Source organism: Chroicocephalus ridibundus, chromosome 3 (genome assembly GCF_963924245.1).
Source record: "Chroicocephalus ridibundus chromosome 3, bChrRid1.1, whole genome shotgun sequence".
NCBI classification, from domain to species: domain Eukaryota; kingdom Metazoa; phylum Chordata; class Aves; order Charadriiformes; family Laridae; genus Chroicocephalus; species Chroicocephalus ridibundus.
Genome location: NC_086286.1, coordinates 122,497,862 through 122,515,406, shown reverse-complemented (window position 1 = coordinate 122,515,406; position 17,545 = coordinate 122,497,862). Strand labels below are relative to the sequence as shown.

Below are 17,545 nucleotides of genomic sequence, written 5' to 3'. Positions count from 1 at the left end.
CCCCTGCACTGATCCAAGTCCTTCAGTGTCTTATCTGCAGATTACTTTATCAAGTGGACTAACTTGTTCCACTGCTGTTACTCACCTGCTTTGTTCTAACAAAGGAAGGTGTTGAGGACTGAAAGGCATAAAATCATGTTTTGTAGCTACGGCAAAATGTTTGTGGGCTTTGATTTAAATAGCAAGTGAGGGAAACCCTGAAGTTTTTCTACCTGAGCTGGCAGCCTGCTAGCTGTGGGCTGGACCTGGCATTGATGTCCTTGGAGAAGCTGCACGGAGATGCAGACCTATGACCCTGATGGCTTCTGTGGAAGGTGGGGAAGAGCAGGAAATCCCCAGAAATCTGGGGAAACTCTGATGCATTATGTATGTTTCTACCTTGAACAAAATCGGGAGCCAGAAACCCCCTGCAGAAACAGAGGACATCTGTCCAGATGACAATGGGGCCCTTGTCCCTACAGCGTTCGATCACAGCCGCTTTGTCAATGGAATTTGTTTCCACAGCGCTGTGTGTCATGCAGTGACTCACTCAGCTCATGCAATTTCTGTGGAAAAGCCTGGGATTAAACTCATGCTGTGGAGTATTATTTTTTAAGCAGTGATTAATTCAGGAGACAAGTCTTTGGAAAGAGCTCCTGTTCCCCCCAAGACTGGAAACGGTCCCTGTGGAGATCCTGACTTCTTATGAGAAGTCCATGGGGAGGTGATAGCCTCATGGGGTAGGCAGATGTGGCCCAGGATCTCCATGGCCACCGTGCAGGAGATGAAGGCCAGGTGGGACACACCAGGGCATCCCAAAAGGGCACACATCCCCAAAGTAGAAAATGAGTCAAGCTGTAAATGCCACTCATTGTCACACCACAGAAGGAAAATGGAAACCAAAAAGTCAATAAAGTGCCTGATAAGGTGACGTGCCTGATAAGGTGACATGCCTTTCTCACTTTGACACTACTTCCCAAATTAAGGGGTTGTGACATTGGGGCTGGTCAAACACTTACACGAGGGTCATGTTGCCAGCTGACATTGACTATTTCAGGGGAACAGAAGGGATAGCTGTCATGGCAGCACTGGACAGAGTTTGGGTTGTGCCCTTGGTCTAGGGTAGTAGTGGTCATTTTTGTGTCACCGTGAGCTTGGACCAGGTCTTCGATCCTCTATCAACTGTCTGTGGTGAAAGAGCTGGTTGCTGCATTTCTAACAGCCCTAAGACAGGTCACAGCATTTTGCCTCTTGCTGTGTCTGAGTCATAGAAAGAAAAATGTGTGTTTAGCAAAGTTTGCCCTGCAGCCTTTGCAGGTGCCAGCGTTTACTAAGGATACTGAGGATATAGAATCATAGAATCAGAGAATTGCCGAGGTTGGGAGGGACCTTTCAGATCATCTAGTCCAACCATCAACCTAACTGTGACAAAAACCACCACTAAACCATATCTCTAAGCACTATGTCTTCCTGTCTTTTAAATACCACCAGGGATGGTGACTGAACCACTTCCCAGGGCAGCCTGTTCCAATGCTTGATAACACTTCCAGTGTAAAAGTTTTTTCTAATATCCAATCTAAACCTCTCCTGGCACAACTTGAGGCCGTTTCCTCTTGTCCTATCACCTGTTACTTGGGAGAAGAGACCGACCCCCACCTTGCTACACCTTCCTTTGAGGTAGTTGTAGAGAGCGAGAAGGTCTCCCCTCAGCCTCCTTTTCTCCAGGCTGAACACCCCCAGCTCCCTCAGCCGCTCCTCATAAGGTTTGTATATCACAGTATGTGACTGTAAACTTCTCTTCAATGAGCCCACTCAAGGGTGCATTGTCCTTGGCAGCAACACAGCCTGCTCCTGGCCCCTCTTCTGCAAACCTGGTCACCTTCTCCCCACTGTTGAAGTAGCGTCGGTCTGGTTTATTGCCCACTCAAGCTGGTTCAGGAATCTGAACAAGTAGAAAACTGAGGCTACTTCTACAGCACTAAATGCAACCACCTCTCTCTCTCCCTGCAGCCAGTTTTTACTGTTGGTGCCTTCCAGACCCCTCTCTGAGACAATTTAGCTCACTGCACAACAGTAAACAAGCAACAAGGCATCTAGCTTGCTTCCATCAGTTCAATCATCCCAAAGAAGTGCCCAGCAAGTGCCTGGGCCAGAGCAAGGAGAGGAGCAGATATGTGGCCCTAAGCAGGGAAGAGAGGAGGAACAGAGGTGGGCAGGATGGGCAGGAGGGTAAGGAGAAGGAGGACCTCTTCCTTTCTGCCCTGCCAAGCAGCTCCGCATGAGTCCATGGTCTATCTCTACAGAAACCATTGTGTAGTTCTCATGCAGTGTCGCTCCCTTGGCTGTCTCCTTTCAGGTTAGGACAAGCAGAGCTGAAGACGAGGGAGGGCAGCCTTGTCTGAGACCGAGTTAGCTGTGGTCAATCCACACCTTTCACATTGCCAGCCCTTGACTGGAAAACCCATCCGATTTAAACCTTCCTCCTCCCTCTTTTTGTGTGTTTTGTTTTGTTTTGTTTTGTTGCTGTGGCTTTCAAAAAATTTTAACCAATGGTACCAAAAGCAGCCGAGAAGGTGAGTGAATCACAGGCTGTAGAGCATGGCTGGACAAATATCAGAATCAGATCAGATCAAGAAGTTCAAAGAGTTTCTCGGAACATGCAATAAACTTACAGAAAACTGCTTCCTGGTCTGCATAAAGGACACTAGCAGAGATGTTAAACCAGAAGAGATGACTTGCTCAGACCACTGCCTACAGAAATATTTAAAAACGGCACAAAGGATCTCCATGAGATTTCAGGAGTGCCATATTTCAGCAGAATGAAGCTCTGGCAGCTAAAGCAGGGCTGCTTGGCCAACCTCATTAGACAAGAGCGCTCTGTTCACCTTGGGGTGTGGGAATGGGGGAGAATGTCAGCAAGGTGGAAGGATTCCTTTAAAGAGGGTTTCTGTTCAAGGCACCGTGTCATCAAACCACAGCTTAAAAGTATGAGAAATATTGGTTCACTTTGCAGAAGAATGTGAAAATTGCACAATGTCAGAGCACTAGGTATGTAATCAACTTGGTATGTGAGCACAGGGGGATGTCCTGACCATGCTGCTGTTTTTTCCTGTATGCGTTCATCATGTACTGTCATGTCACCAGAAACTGTGAACTTCCTGGATTTTAAAGTTTCAACCCGAGAGCACTTTTAGTTTAAACATCCGAGACTGCACTCAGAGAGCCATCATAGGCTCAAGAAAGCGAACAAAAGGTCTGCTAGAAGATATCTGCTCTGAAGGAGGAGCACTCATCCAAAACAAGGCAGAGGTACACTGATCCTGTAACTCACTGGGAATGCTCTGTTACAAAAGCGTATGAACACATTTCATCTGGCATGAACAAAATAGACCGGGGTAAACGTTCCTAAATAGGTGCAACCTGAGAGATACTGTTCAAAGCAAAAGTAAACGTGGAAACAACTCAGAAATTAAATTAACAAGATACAGCCCTCTTCACTCACCCATCGTCATTCCAGTCCTGGCTGTTAACACTACAGCCTCATCACTAGAATCCAACCTCAGCAATTTGTGTAATCGAATTACACAAAATCAAATTGAATGGCAAACTCAGAAAAAGATGATGTTATGGTTTGAGAAAACCCATAACAATTTATTGTCATTTAGACAATTATTCTATCACCCAATAACCCCTCCCCACCCAGGAAGGGGAATCAGGGAAAACAAGGAAACACGAGGGTTGAAATATAAATAGATTTGATAGGATAAGACTAAATAATTAACAATAATAATAAAGAACCAGTATTAATCCCGATACTAATATAAGGTATACAAGAATTATACTCAGCCCATTCTATCAGCAGGAAGCTGTGCACTCCCAGTAGAGGACAACAAATGTTGGACACTACGAGAGCTACGGCTTCAGGAGGAAGGGAAGGGCTCAGGGGTCCAGCTCCTGGGCAAGAAGTTCTCTGGACCGCCACCAACAAGGGAGAGAGAAAATATGCAGCAAACTTTCTAATTTATATTGAATGTGACGTTCATGGTATGAAATAATCCTGTTGGTATGAAATAATCCTAGGTCAAATGCCCAGGTCTCGCTCCTCCTCTTCCCTGCACCTGGCAAGGCTCAAAAACACCGAGACCTTGAATCCCATGTAGCATAGCTGGCTATAAAATAAATATTTTCATGAATTCAGATAGTAGAGTCTTCCAAAAGGGAGTTCTCCCAGGCATTAGAAGATAATTTAATCCTGTGTCGCTCAACCCAGGACAGATGGCAAAACCTCTCAGAAGCTGGATGCAATACTGCATGTTCTTACACGGTTTGCCGTTCTTATTATTTTTGAGTCTGAATTTTGCATGGTCGGCCTCTCAGACAGATGTGTTTTAGAAATGGGAGGACAGAATGAATCCCAAGCATATTGGAACTAATAGGCGGATTACTTTAAGGTAAAAGGTTTTGAGATGAATCTGGCAATGCCCGATTCTTCATTTATTATCTGTCTCATGTGACTTTATATAGTTTTGCCCACCTCAGTCTTGCAGAAAAGAATCTGGGGGGAGTCCTAGCAAATTGCTACCTAACTCCACTCAGCATGATGATGTTGAAATTTAATGATGTTTTAATTAAAGTGCTCTACTTGATGGTTTGGCTGGAGTGCTGTGTCAGATGTTGCTGTACTGGAGAACATCCAAAGGAGAACCTTATGAATGCTAAGACATGAGCGGAGTGCGACCTTGTGAACAGGTGGATGGTGGTTTGGTTTAGATAGGACAAGATTCAGGTAAGGACACAATAACAGTCCGTCACTTGGTAAAGGACTGAGACAAATGTTCACAGGGACAGCTGGGTGAAGGACAATGTGAAATCACACAATCTGAAACAAAGATAAATACGTTGGTGATTATGGAAAATGTGTAACTGTAAAGGTTAGAGGCACTGAATTAGGCTGCTGAGGGCACCTGCAAAGTTCCCTTCAGTGTAGATTTTTAAGAACAGACAATAAAATTGCTGACACGGAAGAGAGCCCTTGACTCTGCCTCTGTGTGAGTTTGTGGCCATGGGGCACCAGGAAGATTGTTTGTTGACCTCTTCCAATTACCTCTTTCTGTTTCTCTACACCGCTTCAATTTCTGTGCAATGAGTGAGTTCAAAGAGTTTCAGAGGAGACATGTGAGACTACCGATCGGTGTACTCAGAGCTGTGTTTGGACCCTGCTGTACCATCTTAGACGAGTGCTAGCATTCCTTTCTGGACCACTCCAGCACAACATTCCTACTGGTTTAAGCAGAGAGGAGCTGAACTGTATCTACAGCCTTGTCAAGGATTTCCCCAAAATGATATTTCCAGAGAAGGGCTCTGGTTCACACCCTCTTCTACACCAAGTCACATTTTCAATCCTTGTTTACGAAGCATATACTTTTCCTTTTTGACCTATGACTTTAAATTCCTATATTCCTCTGTAAGCCTTCTCATGAATTGGCGATGACCTTTTTACATACTCAAACAGTCTACACGGAAAATGAAAATAATTTAGTCCCAGCTATCTGCAGATCAGGTTCAAATCATACCATGACGAAGCAGGACTTCCTGCAAGAAGAAAATAAATCTGCAAGACTCATGTCTGCAAGGCACAGTAGCTGGGATAGGAACCACTCAGCCAGATAACTGAGAGCACAGAAAATACTGCCCAGCGGAATGGCCAAATTATCACATCCTTCAAGCAGTTCTAATGCTCTGAGTGCAGCCGACAGAACTTTCCACGAGGATTGCAACGTAGTCTGGACAGTACACCATCCTAGCCCTCCCGGAACAGTTCACAGTTGGATGTACTGCTTGTCAGTGGAGAACGGCAATCTGCCGGATCATAAGGGTATTCTGACATGAATAAGCATTAACTGAAGTAGTTATTGGGGAGGAAGAATGCTAAGCACCAGTATAGGTTAGGGGTGGACCTGCTGGGAAGCAGCTCTGAGGAGAAGGATCTGGGGGGTCCTGGTAGACAGTAAATTATCCATGAGCCAACAATGTGCCCTTGTTGCCAAAAAGGCCAATGGAATCCTGGGCTGCATAGGGAAGAGTGTGGCCAGTAGGTCGAGGGAGGTCATCCTCCCCCTCTACTCTGCACTGGTGAGGCCACAACTGGAATACTGTGTCCAGTTCTGGGCTCCCCAGTTCAAGAGGGACAGGGAACTGCTGGAGCGAGTCCAGCGAAGGGCAACTAAGATGATTATGGGACTGGAGCACCACCCTTATGAGGAAAGGCTGAGAGAGCTGGGACCCTAGCCTGGAGAAGAGAAGGCTGAGGGGAGACCTTATTATGGCATACAAGTATCTAAAGGGTGGGTTGAAGGAGGATGGTGCCAGACTCTTTTCATTGGTTCCCAGTGGCATGACGAGGGGCAATGGGCACAAGTTGGGACATAGGAAGTTACGATCAAATACACGGAAAAACTTCTTTACAGTGAGGGTGACAGAGCACTGGAACAGGCTGCCCAGGGAGGTTGTGGAGTCCCCTTCTCTGGAGATTTTCAAGACCCGTCTGGATGCAGCCCTGAGGGATGTGCTTTAGGCAATCCTGCTTTGGCAGGGGAGTTGGACTAGATGATCTCTAGAGGTCCCTTCCACCTCTGAAAAATTCTGTGATTCTGTGATTCTGTGAAGCATTAACTCAGGGAAGGAGAAAGGTGTGAAGTAGTTGGCAAGACGTTAGCACTCTCCTGGTTGCTGGCTGTACAGCCGACCTGTCTGGGAAGACACCACATTAATGCTGGACCTCTGGCCTGCCTCTCCCATGGGATTAGGTAACAATGTTCGCCTGCATTAACAGGCATTTCCCTGTGTTGGGATAGGAAAGGCCTGCTGAGGACTAACTTTTCTTCAGAGTACATACCTCCGTCTTTGGCAGGGAAACGATGCCCACATAGGTCATGGCTTTTATGGCTTTACCTGTGTAGCATGGTGCAGAGACACCCGGGTTGTACTAGAGCCAGAAATAATATATTGTTGACATGCTGTATTATCCCTTGCAGCAGGATTTGGTAGCTCATGTCTGGTGGCCAGACTGCTTCTGTAGACACTCTCACAGCCCTGTGGCTTGTTACTTGAGTACCCCAACTCAGGTAACCTCTGTTCACTCAGCAGGACCTGGCTTATTCCACCTTATCCTTCTGTCTGACTGCCAGATTTCCACTCTGTTGCCTCTCCCAGGCAGACACATTTGGTAGCCTCTCTTAGCCTGCCCAGTCATGTCTTTTTCCTAGAGTCTTTGGGACAACATTTCTCATTTGATACCAGCGTTAATAATGGGAAGATTTCCTGGTTCTGAATGCATCTGAAGCACAGTGTCCAGTTCCCAGACTCCCCAGTATGAGAGAGACATGGACATACTGGAGTAAGTCCAGCAAAGGGCTATGAAGATGATTAAAGGGTGGGAGCATCTGTCATGCCAAGGGAGGCTGAGAGAGCTGGAACTGTTTAGCCTGGAAAAGGAAAGGCGCAGGGGATCTTGTCAATGATAAACAGCTGATGAGGGACACTAAAGAAGTACCCACCCTAGAGTGGCATCTTTGGTGAGGGATTATGAATGCAGAAGTGTAAGTGGAAACAAGCCTTTATTTGTTAGGATACACAGAGTTATCCATCCTCGTGCAGCCATTCCAGATAGAGACTTCCTATTCCTGTGGCTGAAACTGGATATTAGGCCACAGCCTCCGCTCTTGGCCCTCTCCCAGGGCTATTAAACACGTCCTGGGTCACTGAGCCTATGACTGCCCTGTGTGGTTGGCCTCCTAAATTCTGCTTTAAGAGGTTTGCCAGTTTGGTTTGGCAGTTAATTGTGTGGTTTTCCTCCCTTGTTCACACTGAGAGACTGTTCCCCAACCTTTCTATTGCTTAACGCTATAAGCAGATTTACACTTGGTTGGATCCAAGGATCCTCTAGCCCAGTCCCTTCTTGTCCAACGTGGGCTATAGCAGAGGCCCCAGGGGAAGAGTTTCATAAAAGTAAAGTAAATTTGTAGCAGCACATCTTCAGAACATTCTGTCCGTCAGAGGTACAGGGACTTCTGGAGGCAGAGGCAAGACCCTGGTGTTTAACAGCCCTTAACAGCCTATTAAACTTACACAAAATGAAGGAAACTATAAGAAAAACCCAGGAAAACATCAAACATCCACAACATCCAGGAGGAAGGAGGTCTATATCTCCTTTGCTTGCTTCGAATCTGCCACTCATCGGGGTCAGGTTTGGTCCTTAAGTATCAAACTGGGTGGTGTATTTTCTCCATGGCCTTGTAGCAGCATACATCACTTCTACATTCCCCATCAGCTGTCTAGGCTGAAGACTCCTATGTCATTCTAGCACAGCAGCCACCCCACCTCTTCGGCACTTGTTCTGCTCTGCATCTTTCCAATTGGGCTGTATCTATTTTGAACTTTATTAAGCTCACTTGTCCCCATGCCAGCGTTTTAGAACCATAGAATCATAGAATGTGTTGGGTTGGAAGGGACCTTTAAAGGTCATCTAGTCCAACCCCCCTGCAGTTTTCCTGTGGTTTAAATAGCTCTGCCTCCCTTTAGGCTTTGGATGAAAGGCCTCTGGTGCCATGAGGTGTGTGGAGGTGGACACATGGAGAGAGGAACCTGGAGCTGCTGAAGATTAGAAGGTGTGAAGGAAGCAGATACGAGGCTGGCACAAGAGAGTCCAGCTCTGTGGCTGCCCAGTAGCTTATAGCAGCTGAGCCCTGTTTTATACTTTTCAAACAACCACTCAGCATTTTTTTGAACCCTCGATCTCTGGGGCTAAAACCCTTCTTTTCAGTGACCGTCCAGTTTGCTCTTCCTGAGCCACAATGGAAGAGCTTTCTTTTCTGTGCATAAAACATGACCTTTGGGTAGTGCGTAATAAGTTGGATGATCTGACAATGTTTGTTTCAGGCATAAAACACACAATGACTTTAAGAAACACACACCCAGGCACAACAATATTTCATGGGAGAGTTGGCTAAAAGGGAAAGGGGGGGCAGGGGAAGTTGCACTGACCTTAGATAACACATCTGAATGCGAACAAAAAGAAAATAAACACAAATTAATCAAGGACTCCAAATTGAACGGCTGAATGATAAGGATTCAAATAGGCAATAAACAGGCTGTGAGGTATTTTCTGGGTGATGTTTGAGGAGCTGTGTTATTCCAGCTTTGTGCCTAGCATGGTGCAGGGGGCTGAGCTGCCTGCTGTGCTAAAGGATCTGCGGGACTTGAGCGGAGGTTTAGTTTTCAAGGGGGGCATTTATTTTTTTTTTGTGAGTTAGTTGCATGCAGCCAGATGCCATGGCACTCGTAAGTGAAGGGATGAATGCTCCCCATGCCACACGGCACATCAATATGCCAGGCTGAAAATAGTAGTAGCTGGCACCAAAGTGAAAAAAGCATTTAAATCAGCACTTTACTGGAAAAAGAAAGTCCTGCCCAGTCCTTGCCCTCTTCCTGGTGTTTCTTCCTCACCTCTGCTCAGGAGGTTTTTCCCAATTCCAACTAAAGGCTCCTGCATGACCTTTGTATTGGAGTTTTGTAGAAGGAACAAACAAAAAAATAAAAAAGAAATTGCGAAACAATGAGTTCCCCTCTGCTATTCCAGCTCTTTGCATGTAGCCGAGTACCTTATTGTGGAAAAGCACACGCCAGCACACATTTGCTCACCTCTGATGGCTGGGATGGGAGAAGGGATGTAGCTATGAGCTTTCCCTTCTTCTTCTCCTCATCCTTTTTGGAGCATCTGCAGTTCCTGAGGAGGAACTTCTTTACCCTGAGGGTGGCAGAGCCCTGGCACAGGCTGCCCAGAGAGGTGGTGGAGTCTCCGTCTCTGGAGACATTCCAAACTCGCCTGGACGCGTTCCTGTGTCACCTGCTCTGGGTGACCCTGCTCTGGCAGGGGGTTGGACTAGATGATCTCCAGAGATCCCTTCCAACCCCTACCATTCTGTGATTCTGTGATTCTGTGACTACTGGCAGGCCTATCTCACAGCTAGCAGCAGCAAAGCAAGAGATTTGGAGCTCAGCATTGTGTGAGTACAGGGAAGGTGGAACTCCCCATGTGCTCCCATATCGATATAGTGAAGAGTGAGGCCTAACAACATCCGTTGCAGTGGAATTTCCATGGGCTTCAATGAGTTTTGGATTAGGTCCCTACGTCAGGCCAGCCACGGGTTACTTCTATAGACTGAAGTACTAGAAAGTCTGATGACTGCATGCTTCCTGCTCATTTCGGTTTATTAACCTCTTGATTTTTTTCCTGTTATTGCTGCAAGCACAGCTGGCTGTATGGGAAGCTACTCCAAGTTGTGTAGGTGTCAGCCATTTTGGAGTTTGTATGATCCCGCTCTGGACAGCAGGAGTTTCCTGCCTGAGGGCCTGGCCTGTCACACCTAGTAACAAAAATGCAGAAGTACAAAACAGCATCCACCTTTTGCTCAAAGAATTGTATAAATGGAGGGAAAACACCTAGATCAGTGAAGGCAGGTTTCTGTTGTCCATATCTCAAAATTCCCTTCTGTAATGATCAAGCCTCAGAGAAAAAAATAATTGTTTATATTTTGTTCCACTTCCAGCTTTATTATTTTTGTACTAGTCTGTCTTCCAGAGCACAGGATAACTCAAAAATGATAAATAGTGCTAGCATTTAACTTCTTTGAAGGCTAAACTTGTCTACAGTGTTTTCAAAATCGTCTGAGCTCTTTCATCTTCATCATTGGCATTAGGTGTGAGACCAAGACAGAATATCATCAACATGGATGGGACTAGTTTGTTTTACTAATGTTCAGAAGACTCTAAGGAATATTAGACTTCAGACAGTTGCTTGGCCTGCTTCAAAATAGCACCACACTTCAGATATAGATGAGGGATGATCCAGCCTTGAGAACCCCCATGGCGTGCGTTGGGCTCACAAGGCATAAAAGCACAGCGAGGCAAAGACAACTTTCACCTGATGGCAAGTTTGCTCATGATGTCCAATACTGAGCTGGGCAGAGGACAGGCATTTCTCAGGCCCTAGGGTGCCTTCAGAAAGTTTAAACAAATACCTGCCATGAGATGTAGGGCTGGAGTAGGTAACCTGCTGAGGTCTCTTTCTGCCCTGTTTTTCTAGGAGGCCTAGTTAATAGTTAGCCTTTACCCTTTCTCAGTCAATGCCAATGCCAAGATTCACAGAAATGACACAAATCACAGTATGGGCCAGTCAGCAGCACAGCCTGGGCTGCCTTGTTTTAGAGGAAAAGGAGAGCTTGGGCATGTGGAGGTGAGCTGTGCCCTGACAGATGGCCTCAGGGTTAGGAAACAACTCCAGCCTCTCATGCTGCGCTATTGCTGTTGCATGTGTTTCTCCTAATACTAGCATGGCCTAAGGTAAAATCCACATTTCAAGCTCAGGAATATTCTTCAGCACCTCTGAGCTCAATGGGGCAAGGCTGGTGCCTAACTCTGGTGGCGTCTCCCACAGCAAATCTTCAGAGGCACTTGCGTTTCTCTCTGCTGACTGTACAGACAACATAAGTCTTACTTCAGCAGGAATCTCCTCTGCTTCATCACCCTCAAAAGCACCTGCACTTACATTAGGGACAAGGGAAGCCTCCCTTAAGTGCTGTCAGATGGATTAGGTCTTTGTTGGGTTTGGTACTATGGTGCTGAAACAGTGCTGGAGCCACCGTTGCAAGGCTGCCCAGAAACAAGGCATTTAGGAAAAGAGCAGGCAGTTTTTGAGACAGATTTTCATTAATAACACAGAACACCTTCCCTATGAGGACAGCCTGGAGAAGACAAGGCTCCGGGGAGACCTTATAGCGGCCTTCCAGCACCTAAAGGGGGCCTACAGGAAAGGTGGAGAGGGACACTTTATCAGGGAGTGTAGCTATAGGACGAGGGGGTGATGGCTTTAAACTGAAAGGGGGGAGATTTAGATTAGATATTAGGAAGAAAATCTTTACCATGAGGGTGGTGAGACACTCGCCCAGGTTGCCCAGGGAAGCTGTGGCTGCCCCATCCCTGGAGGCTTTCAAGGCCAGGCTGGATGGGGCTTTGAGCAACCTGGTCTGGTGGGAGGTGTCCCTGCCCATGGCAGGGGGGTTGGAACTAGATGATCTTTAAGGTCCCTTCCAACCCAAACCATCCTAAGATTGTATGGTTCTAACACTTTCTGTGTCCTTGCTGAGATAAGGGCCAGTGGTTAAGAACAGCAATTGGACTTCTAACGCCATAGGCTTGAAACAGGACGGATAGTGAGAGGAAGGAAGGAAGTGCCATCAGTCCTGTTTTACAGCCGGAGAGACCTGAGGCATGCACAGGCTCATCCGGTATCTCAGCCATAGGATCAGTAGACTCAGATTTTCAGGACCCCATGCAGGAACTTAAAGAATTTTTCTCTGAAGAAGGAAGAGTAAAACAATTTCAGGAGCAAGGGGCATGCTGTGAACAGCCTGTCATGAGGCACGTAGGGACAGCTTTGGAATGAAGATGGGTTTTACACACTGAGCCTGATGGCTGTCAAGGGCCAAGCCTGTGGTCACAGGAGCGAGCTGAAGCAGGAACTCTAGTAGAGCTTTTCCTCTGTGCATGAACAATTGGGGGAAGCTCTGCCGTTTTGAGGAATTTCCGAGGACAGTAAATTACATACTAGATCACAGCTCTATTATGTTTTTGGGGAAGGCATTTGGAAATTAATGTTTCGTATTAAGATTTAAATGGGGAATACGTACAAGGTCTGCTACTCACAGGCATCCTCAAACCTGGCCTGCCACAGCACTTTGTCTCCTGTTGAGGTGTGTTTAAGTGGAGCCTGGGTTGACAGCAGCCAACCATGTAAGCAGACCCTCTGTGCTTCAGTTCCCTGCTGCCAAACAGGGATGTTATCAGCTGTCACCGGGGGTGTAAAGAGAGCCTGGGGCAGGAATAACCCATCAGTGCTCACCCTGATAAAGGGAGAGCTGTAGAAATACCTAGAAGGCAAAAGAGGCACAGCTCCCCTTTCATCCAGAAGGAAGAATTTCTATTCCAGGAGTGGTCAATTTTGGGTGACTTTTGACTTCTTCCTAAAACAAATATTACTTTGTGTAAATCAGCTGATTGAGATGACACAGGGGAGCTAATGTTGTTTTTTTCTGGGCTGGGAAAAACCTTCTTCTTATTCAAAAGTGGTCCATTAAAAGGTGTCTAAAAGGTGAGCTAGATATCCTGTTGTGGTGGGTTGACCCTGGCCTGAAGCTAAGCACCCACACAGTCACTCACTTATTCCCCACCCACCAGCGGAACGGGTGAGAGAATAGGAAGAGCGAAAGTGAGAAAACTAGTCGGTTGAGGTAAGTACAGATTAATAAGGAAAGAGGAAAAGAAAAACAAGTGATGGGAAGACAATCGCTCACCACCTCTCACAGGCAGACCAATGTCCAGCAAGTCCCCAAGCAATGGCCACCTTGGAAGACAACCCTGCCCCCCGTCCCTGTTTTTTTCTTGCCGAATATGATGTTAGATTGCTTGAAATATCCCTTCTGTGAACTCTGGTCAGCTTTCCCAGATATAGCCCCTCCCAACCCCCAGCCTACTTACTACAGAGACAGAACGGGAAAGAGAGAAAGCCTTGATGCTGTGCAAGCATGGCTCGGCAATAGCCAAAGCATTGGTGTGCTGTCAACACTGTTTTAGCTACAAATCCAAAACACAGCACCTTATGGGTTGTTATGAAGAAAATTAACTCCATCCCAGCTAGACACAGTGCACCATCTTTTTCGGCTTGCTCAGATGGGAGTTATGATGGAGAGGGGAGGGCTTTGGGGCGGAATTCATCACAGGCTTCCACAGGGATAAACTGAAGTTTGGAGAGAAGATAGCGACTGGGTGCAGAAATGATGGATTAAGGTTACAACATCCATGCCATGTCATAGGATGGTTGTCAGAGTGAAGTCTCCCTTACAGGCCACCACCATAAGCAGACAAGCCCTTAGAATAGGCTGCAAATGTAGTCAAAAATTCCATAACAAAGTCCACCGGTGCAGCATTATAACATGCAAATGTAGTACTCTAATTACTCGACAACCTGCCACAGTGAGGTAGCTGCTCTGCAGGAACTGCTCTTTCCTGCAGAAAACGTGGAGTGGATCATTCCTCTATCAGAGAGAAACAAACCATTGCAAATCATCTTTCCAAGCTCTTTCCCATGCTCCCTGTTCCTGCACACCCACCCTGTGCCTTCCATCTTGCCCACGTGCCTAATACAACCCCTCCAGCCCACGGTAGGGCAACAATCACAGCCCCCCAATTCCTGTCCTTATGCAGGATGCTGCTGAGCGCAGATAAGGGGGACAGGCTGCTGCTTCTTTACCAGACACAGCAGGTACCGGGATCAGCTTAGTTGATGGGTGGTAACTGCCCACAGGCGTGCTGAGCAGTGTGCAAGATCATCTGCGAAATAAACTCCGCATAACCAGGCAGCTACAGTGACTCAGCTCACTAATCACAGCTGGACCCCTCTTTGAGATGACAATCCTAAAAGTCTGTTTCATGGAAAACTGGATAATTGTTTTCTGAAAGGATTTGGTTTTACTGTACATTTACCCCATTTGATCTTAAAAAGTCATGACCTTACACAAGGCTAGGAAGGCCCGGGGAAGCTGTGGATGCCCCATCCCTGGAGGTGTTCAAGGCCAGGCTGGATGGGGCTTTGAGCAGCCTGGTCTTGTGGGAGGTGTCCCAGCCCAGGGCAGGGGCGTTGGAACTAGATGGTCTTTAAGGTCCCTTTCAACCTAAACCATTCTATGATTCTGTGATTAATTCCAACAGCAAATCATTTCAGTTTCAAATGCAAGTACCTTTAATTTACGATGTGCAAATATAGCCCCAGAACTAATTATGCCCTCACAGATGACGCAATTCACACCCACGCTTGCCTACTGTAAGCCCTTGTTTCTTCTGGCAAACCACGAAGTCACAGCCGTGAACGGTGGCAGCAGCAGGGAGGCTTTCTTGATCAAGATGAATGGGTTAAAAAAGGAACTCTAGTAAAGGCTGCACTGGTCTTTTGTGTTTTAACAATTAGAGGAAGCTCTGCCTAGTTTGAGGAATTTCCCACGTCTCCAATTCAGACTTTGGAAAACTGCTTTATTAAGCCTGTCTAAGAGGTGTTAAAAAAATAAAAATAATCAAGGAGATTAGGACAAAGATATCTTCCCAGAGCCTACGCATGTTCTGTTTGTTTGTTTTTTAAACCTGGATCACCGGAGGCAAACTCAGAGGAGTCTAAGGAAGTTAAATAATGACAAATGCCAAATACACCGGGTTCCTGCTGAGCTGGCCGCGCCATTACTGAATCAGTCAAGTGTCACTGCTACGCAGATGCTAAAGATTTGCCCCTAAATATTCTGATGTATCACTTCATTCTGCAATGTTGCCAGACAGCACAAGACGGATTAAGTCAGAAATAGATGAGGAATTTTCTGGGTGAGAGGAAGATCTACGGGTGGAGAAATGCCATTTTCACCATACAACAGCCAGTGATGGAGCAAGGAGAAACAGAGCCTCAGGCTTCCAAATTCACAACGTCCTTTCCCTTGCTATTCCCTTGCCTGTTACAAGCTCATTGCCTCCCATAAAACTGTCACTGAAAGCGAGAGTTACAGCATTCAAACAATTACACCTTTCTCCCCCCAGTCTGAAAGCTCCCCGTGCACGTAGGTGAGCATCACTTTCCCACTGATGGGGAGAGAGGAACACGGTCAACTGTACTAGGTCACACCGCAGCTGTGTTTTTTTCTGAATTCAAATCATTTAAGCGACCAGTGGATACTGCTGCACCAGAGATGTTTGGATGGAGCAGAACTTTTGGGGTTACAGGCATCACTGCAGGTGAGAGCATCAGAAAGCATGCCTGCATCCCCCCTGACACCGAGCACTGCCAAAAGCGGTCCAGCACTCCAACGTAACACTGTAAAACTGGCTTTCGTTTAAACAGCTCAAAACATGGGTAGAAAAGAATGGAAACAAGATAAATGTGACACTCCAGGACAGTACCCAGCAGTGTCTCAGCCTGTGGCCATGGGTGCCCCAAGCCCCCCTCCTCTGGCAGCAAGGGTCACCTAGCATGAAACTGAGGGGGGATGCAAGAGATTGCTCTCGAAAGAAACGAACCCATCATTTTATACAGCTGACAACACCACTGTGCCTGTCGTCTGCATTGCAAACTCCAGCCACTGTAAGCATAAAAAAGGTGAAAAAATCCAAATGCTATTGCAGTTGATCTGTTTGTTGTTGGTTTTTTTCATGAAACTGCGGAGCATGCCTTAGGAGGTAATAAACACAGTCCAGATTTGCACGGTATCTCCGTGCACATCCCTCTTTACCTCTGCAGCCCTGAGCTTAAACTAGACTAGTTATAGCTTCTATTAAAATTCACTAGCCAAGCTAACAGACAGTAGCACTTTGTCAGAAGCTTAAACGGCTTAATTCATACCCTGGAAAGCCAAAAGCATCCTACAGAAAACTGTCAACTAATCACCACAAAAATTAAACATGCGCCGATCGCAGTTTTACCAGCAGAAACCTGCAACAAGTCTACCAGTCAACGCAAAGCTTGCACCGCTACCTCAGAATCCGGCCCTGAAAATTCCTTCACCTGCCCCAAACTGTTCAACCGCATGAGGAGACCGATGCTACACATCACACACATCATCCATACCTGTAGGACAACAAGTGCTGGTCGTGCCGGAGTCCTTTCCAAACGTGTCCTCCTGCGCTGGGAAGGAAACTTCCCATCCAAGTGTCAACTCCTGCCTCAGCCTCTGCCCTTTGTTTTCCCAAGAGCTGGAGGCACACCTGCTTTTCTCCGTGTGCTGTTGGTTGTTGGGCTCGGGGGTTTGTTGTTTGTTTTGCTTTTCTTTTTGGAACAAATTAAACAGCCTGTGAGCAATTCTCAGTAAGCGAGCGAGAGAGAGAGAGAACCTTTTGGCTTGTGGTGATTTAATCAAGCAAACCCCGTGACCTCCCTTTCCTGCGATCAGTGGGAACCGATCCCTTCTCCACCAGCACGGGGTGGAGTTGCAGCTAAAAAACACAAGCCTGAAAGCGCTATGCTGGATGGGCAGGGCAAGTCTCCCTTCTCCGTCTGTTGTGTCAGAGAACACGGTGATTCCTGCTGGTCTGAAACACGGAGATGACCTCTGGCCAGGAAGGAACCTGGGAAATATTTTCTAAGTGATTTCCTGCCGTTGGGGGCAAAGTGGATGCAAGCGATGCTTGGGCGGGGGTGCTTGAGATGAGGAAAACACTTCTTTGGTCATCAGAGGTGTGGAAGTAAAAGAAATTACTTTTTTTTTTCTAGGCTAAACTGTTCTAAGAGCCTCAGTTGTCACCATACACAGCGATCTGAAGCCTAAGTTGTGTAGGTGCTTCTCAGATTTTCAGCTACGGTGCCTTTCATGCTAAGGGTTGTTGAGATACTCTGCAATTTCATCTAGGAGAGCCTCTTCCACATGGAGCTCGTGTTCAGCTGCACCCCAGCCATGCAGCTGGGCACAAGGGATCCCTGTCA

General features: G+C 46.7%; 2 protein-coding genes across 2 annotated transcripts in view; one reads left to right on the top strand and one right to left on the bottom strand.

Annotated features, from left to right (window-relative positions):
• The window catches only part of ADGRF5 (adhesion G protein-coupled receptor F5), a 50,521-nt gene extending 33,402 nt beyond the window's left edge, over positions 1–17,119 (bottom strand). The window contains exon 1 of the mRNA XM_063330610.1: positions 16,694–17,119. The gene's annotated coding sequence lies outside the window, so the exon portion shown is untranslated. The remainder of the gene's footprint in view (positions 1–16,693) is intronic.
• LOC134512439 (mitochondrial import inner membrane translocase subunit Tim9-like) lies at positions 2,578–2,802 on the top strand. Its single transcript, XM_063327805.1, has one exon. The coding sequence runs from the start codon at positions 2,578–2,580 to the stop codon at positions 2,800–2,802; it is 225 nt and encodes a 74-aa protein (XP_063183875.1).
• Positions 17,120–17,545: the final 426 nt, after the last annotated feature.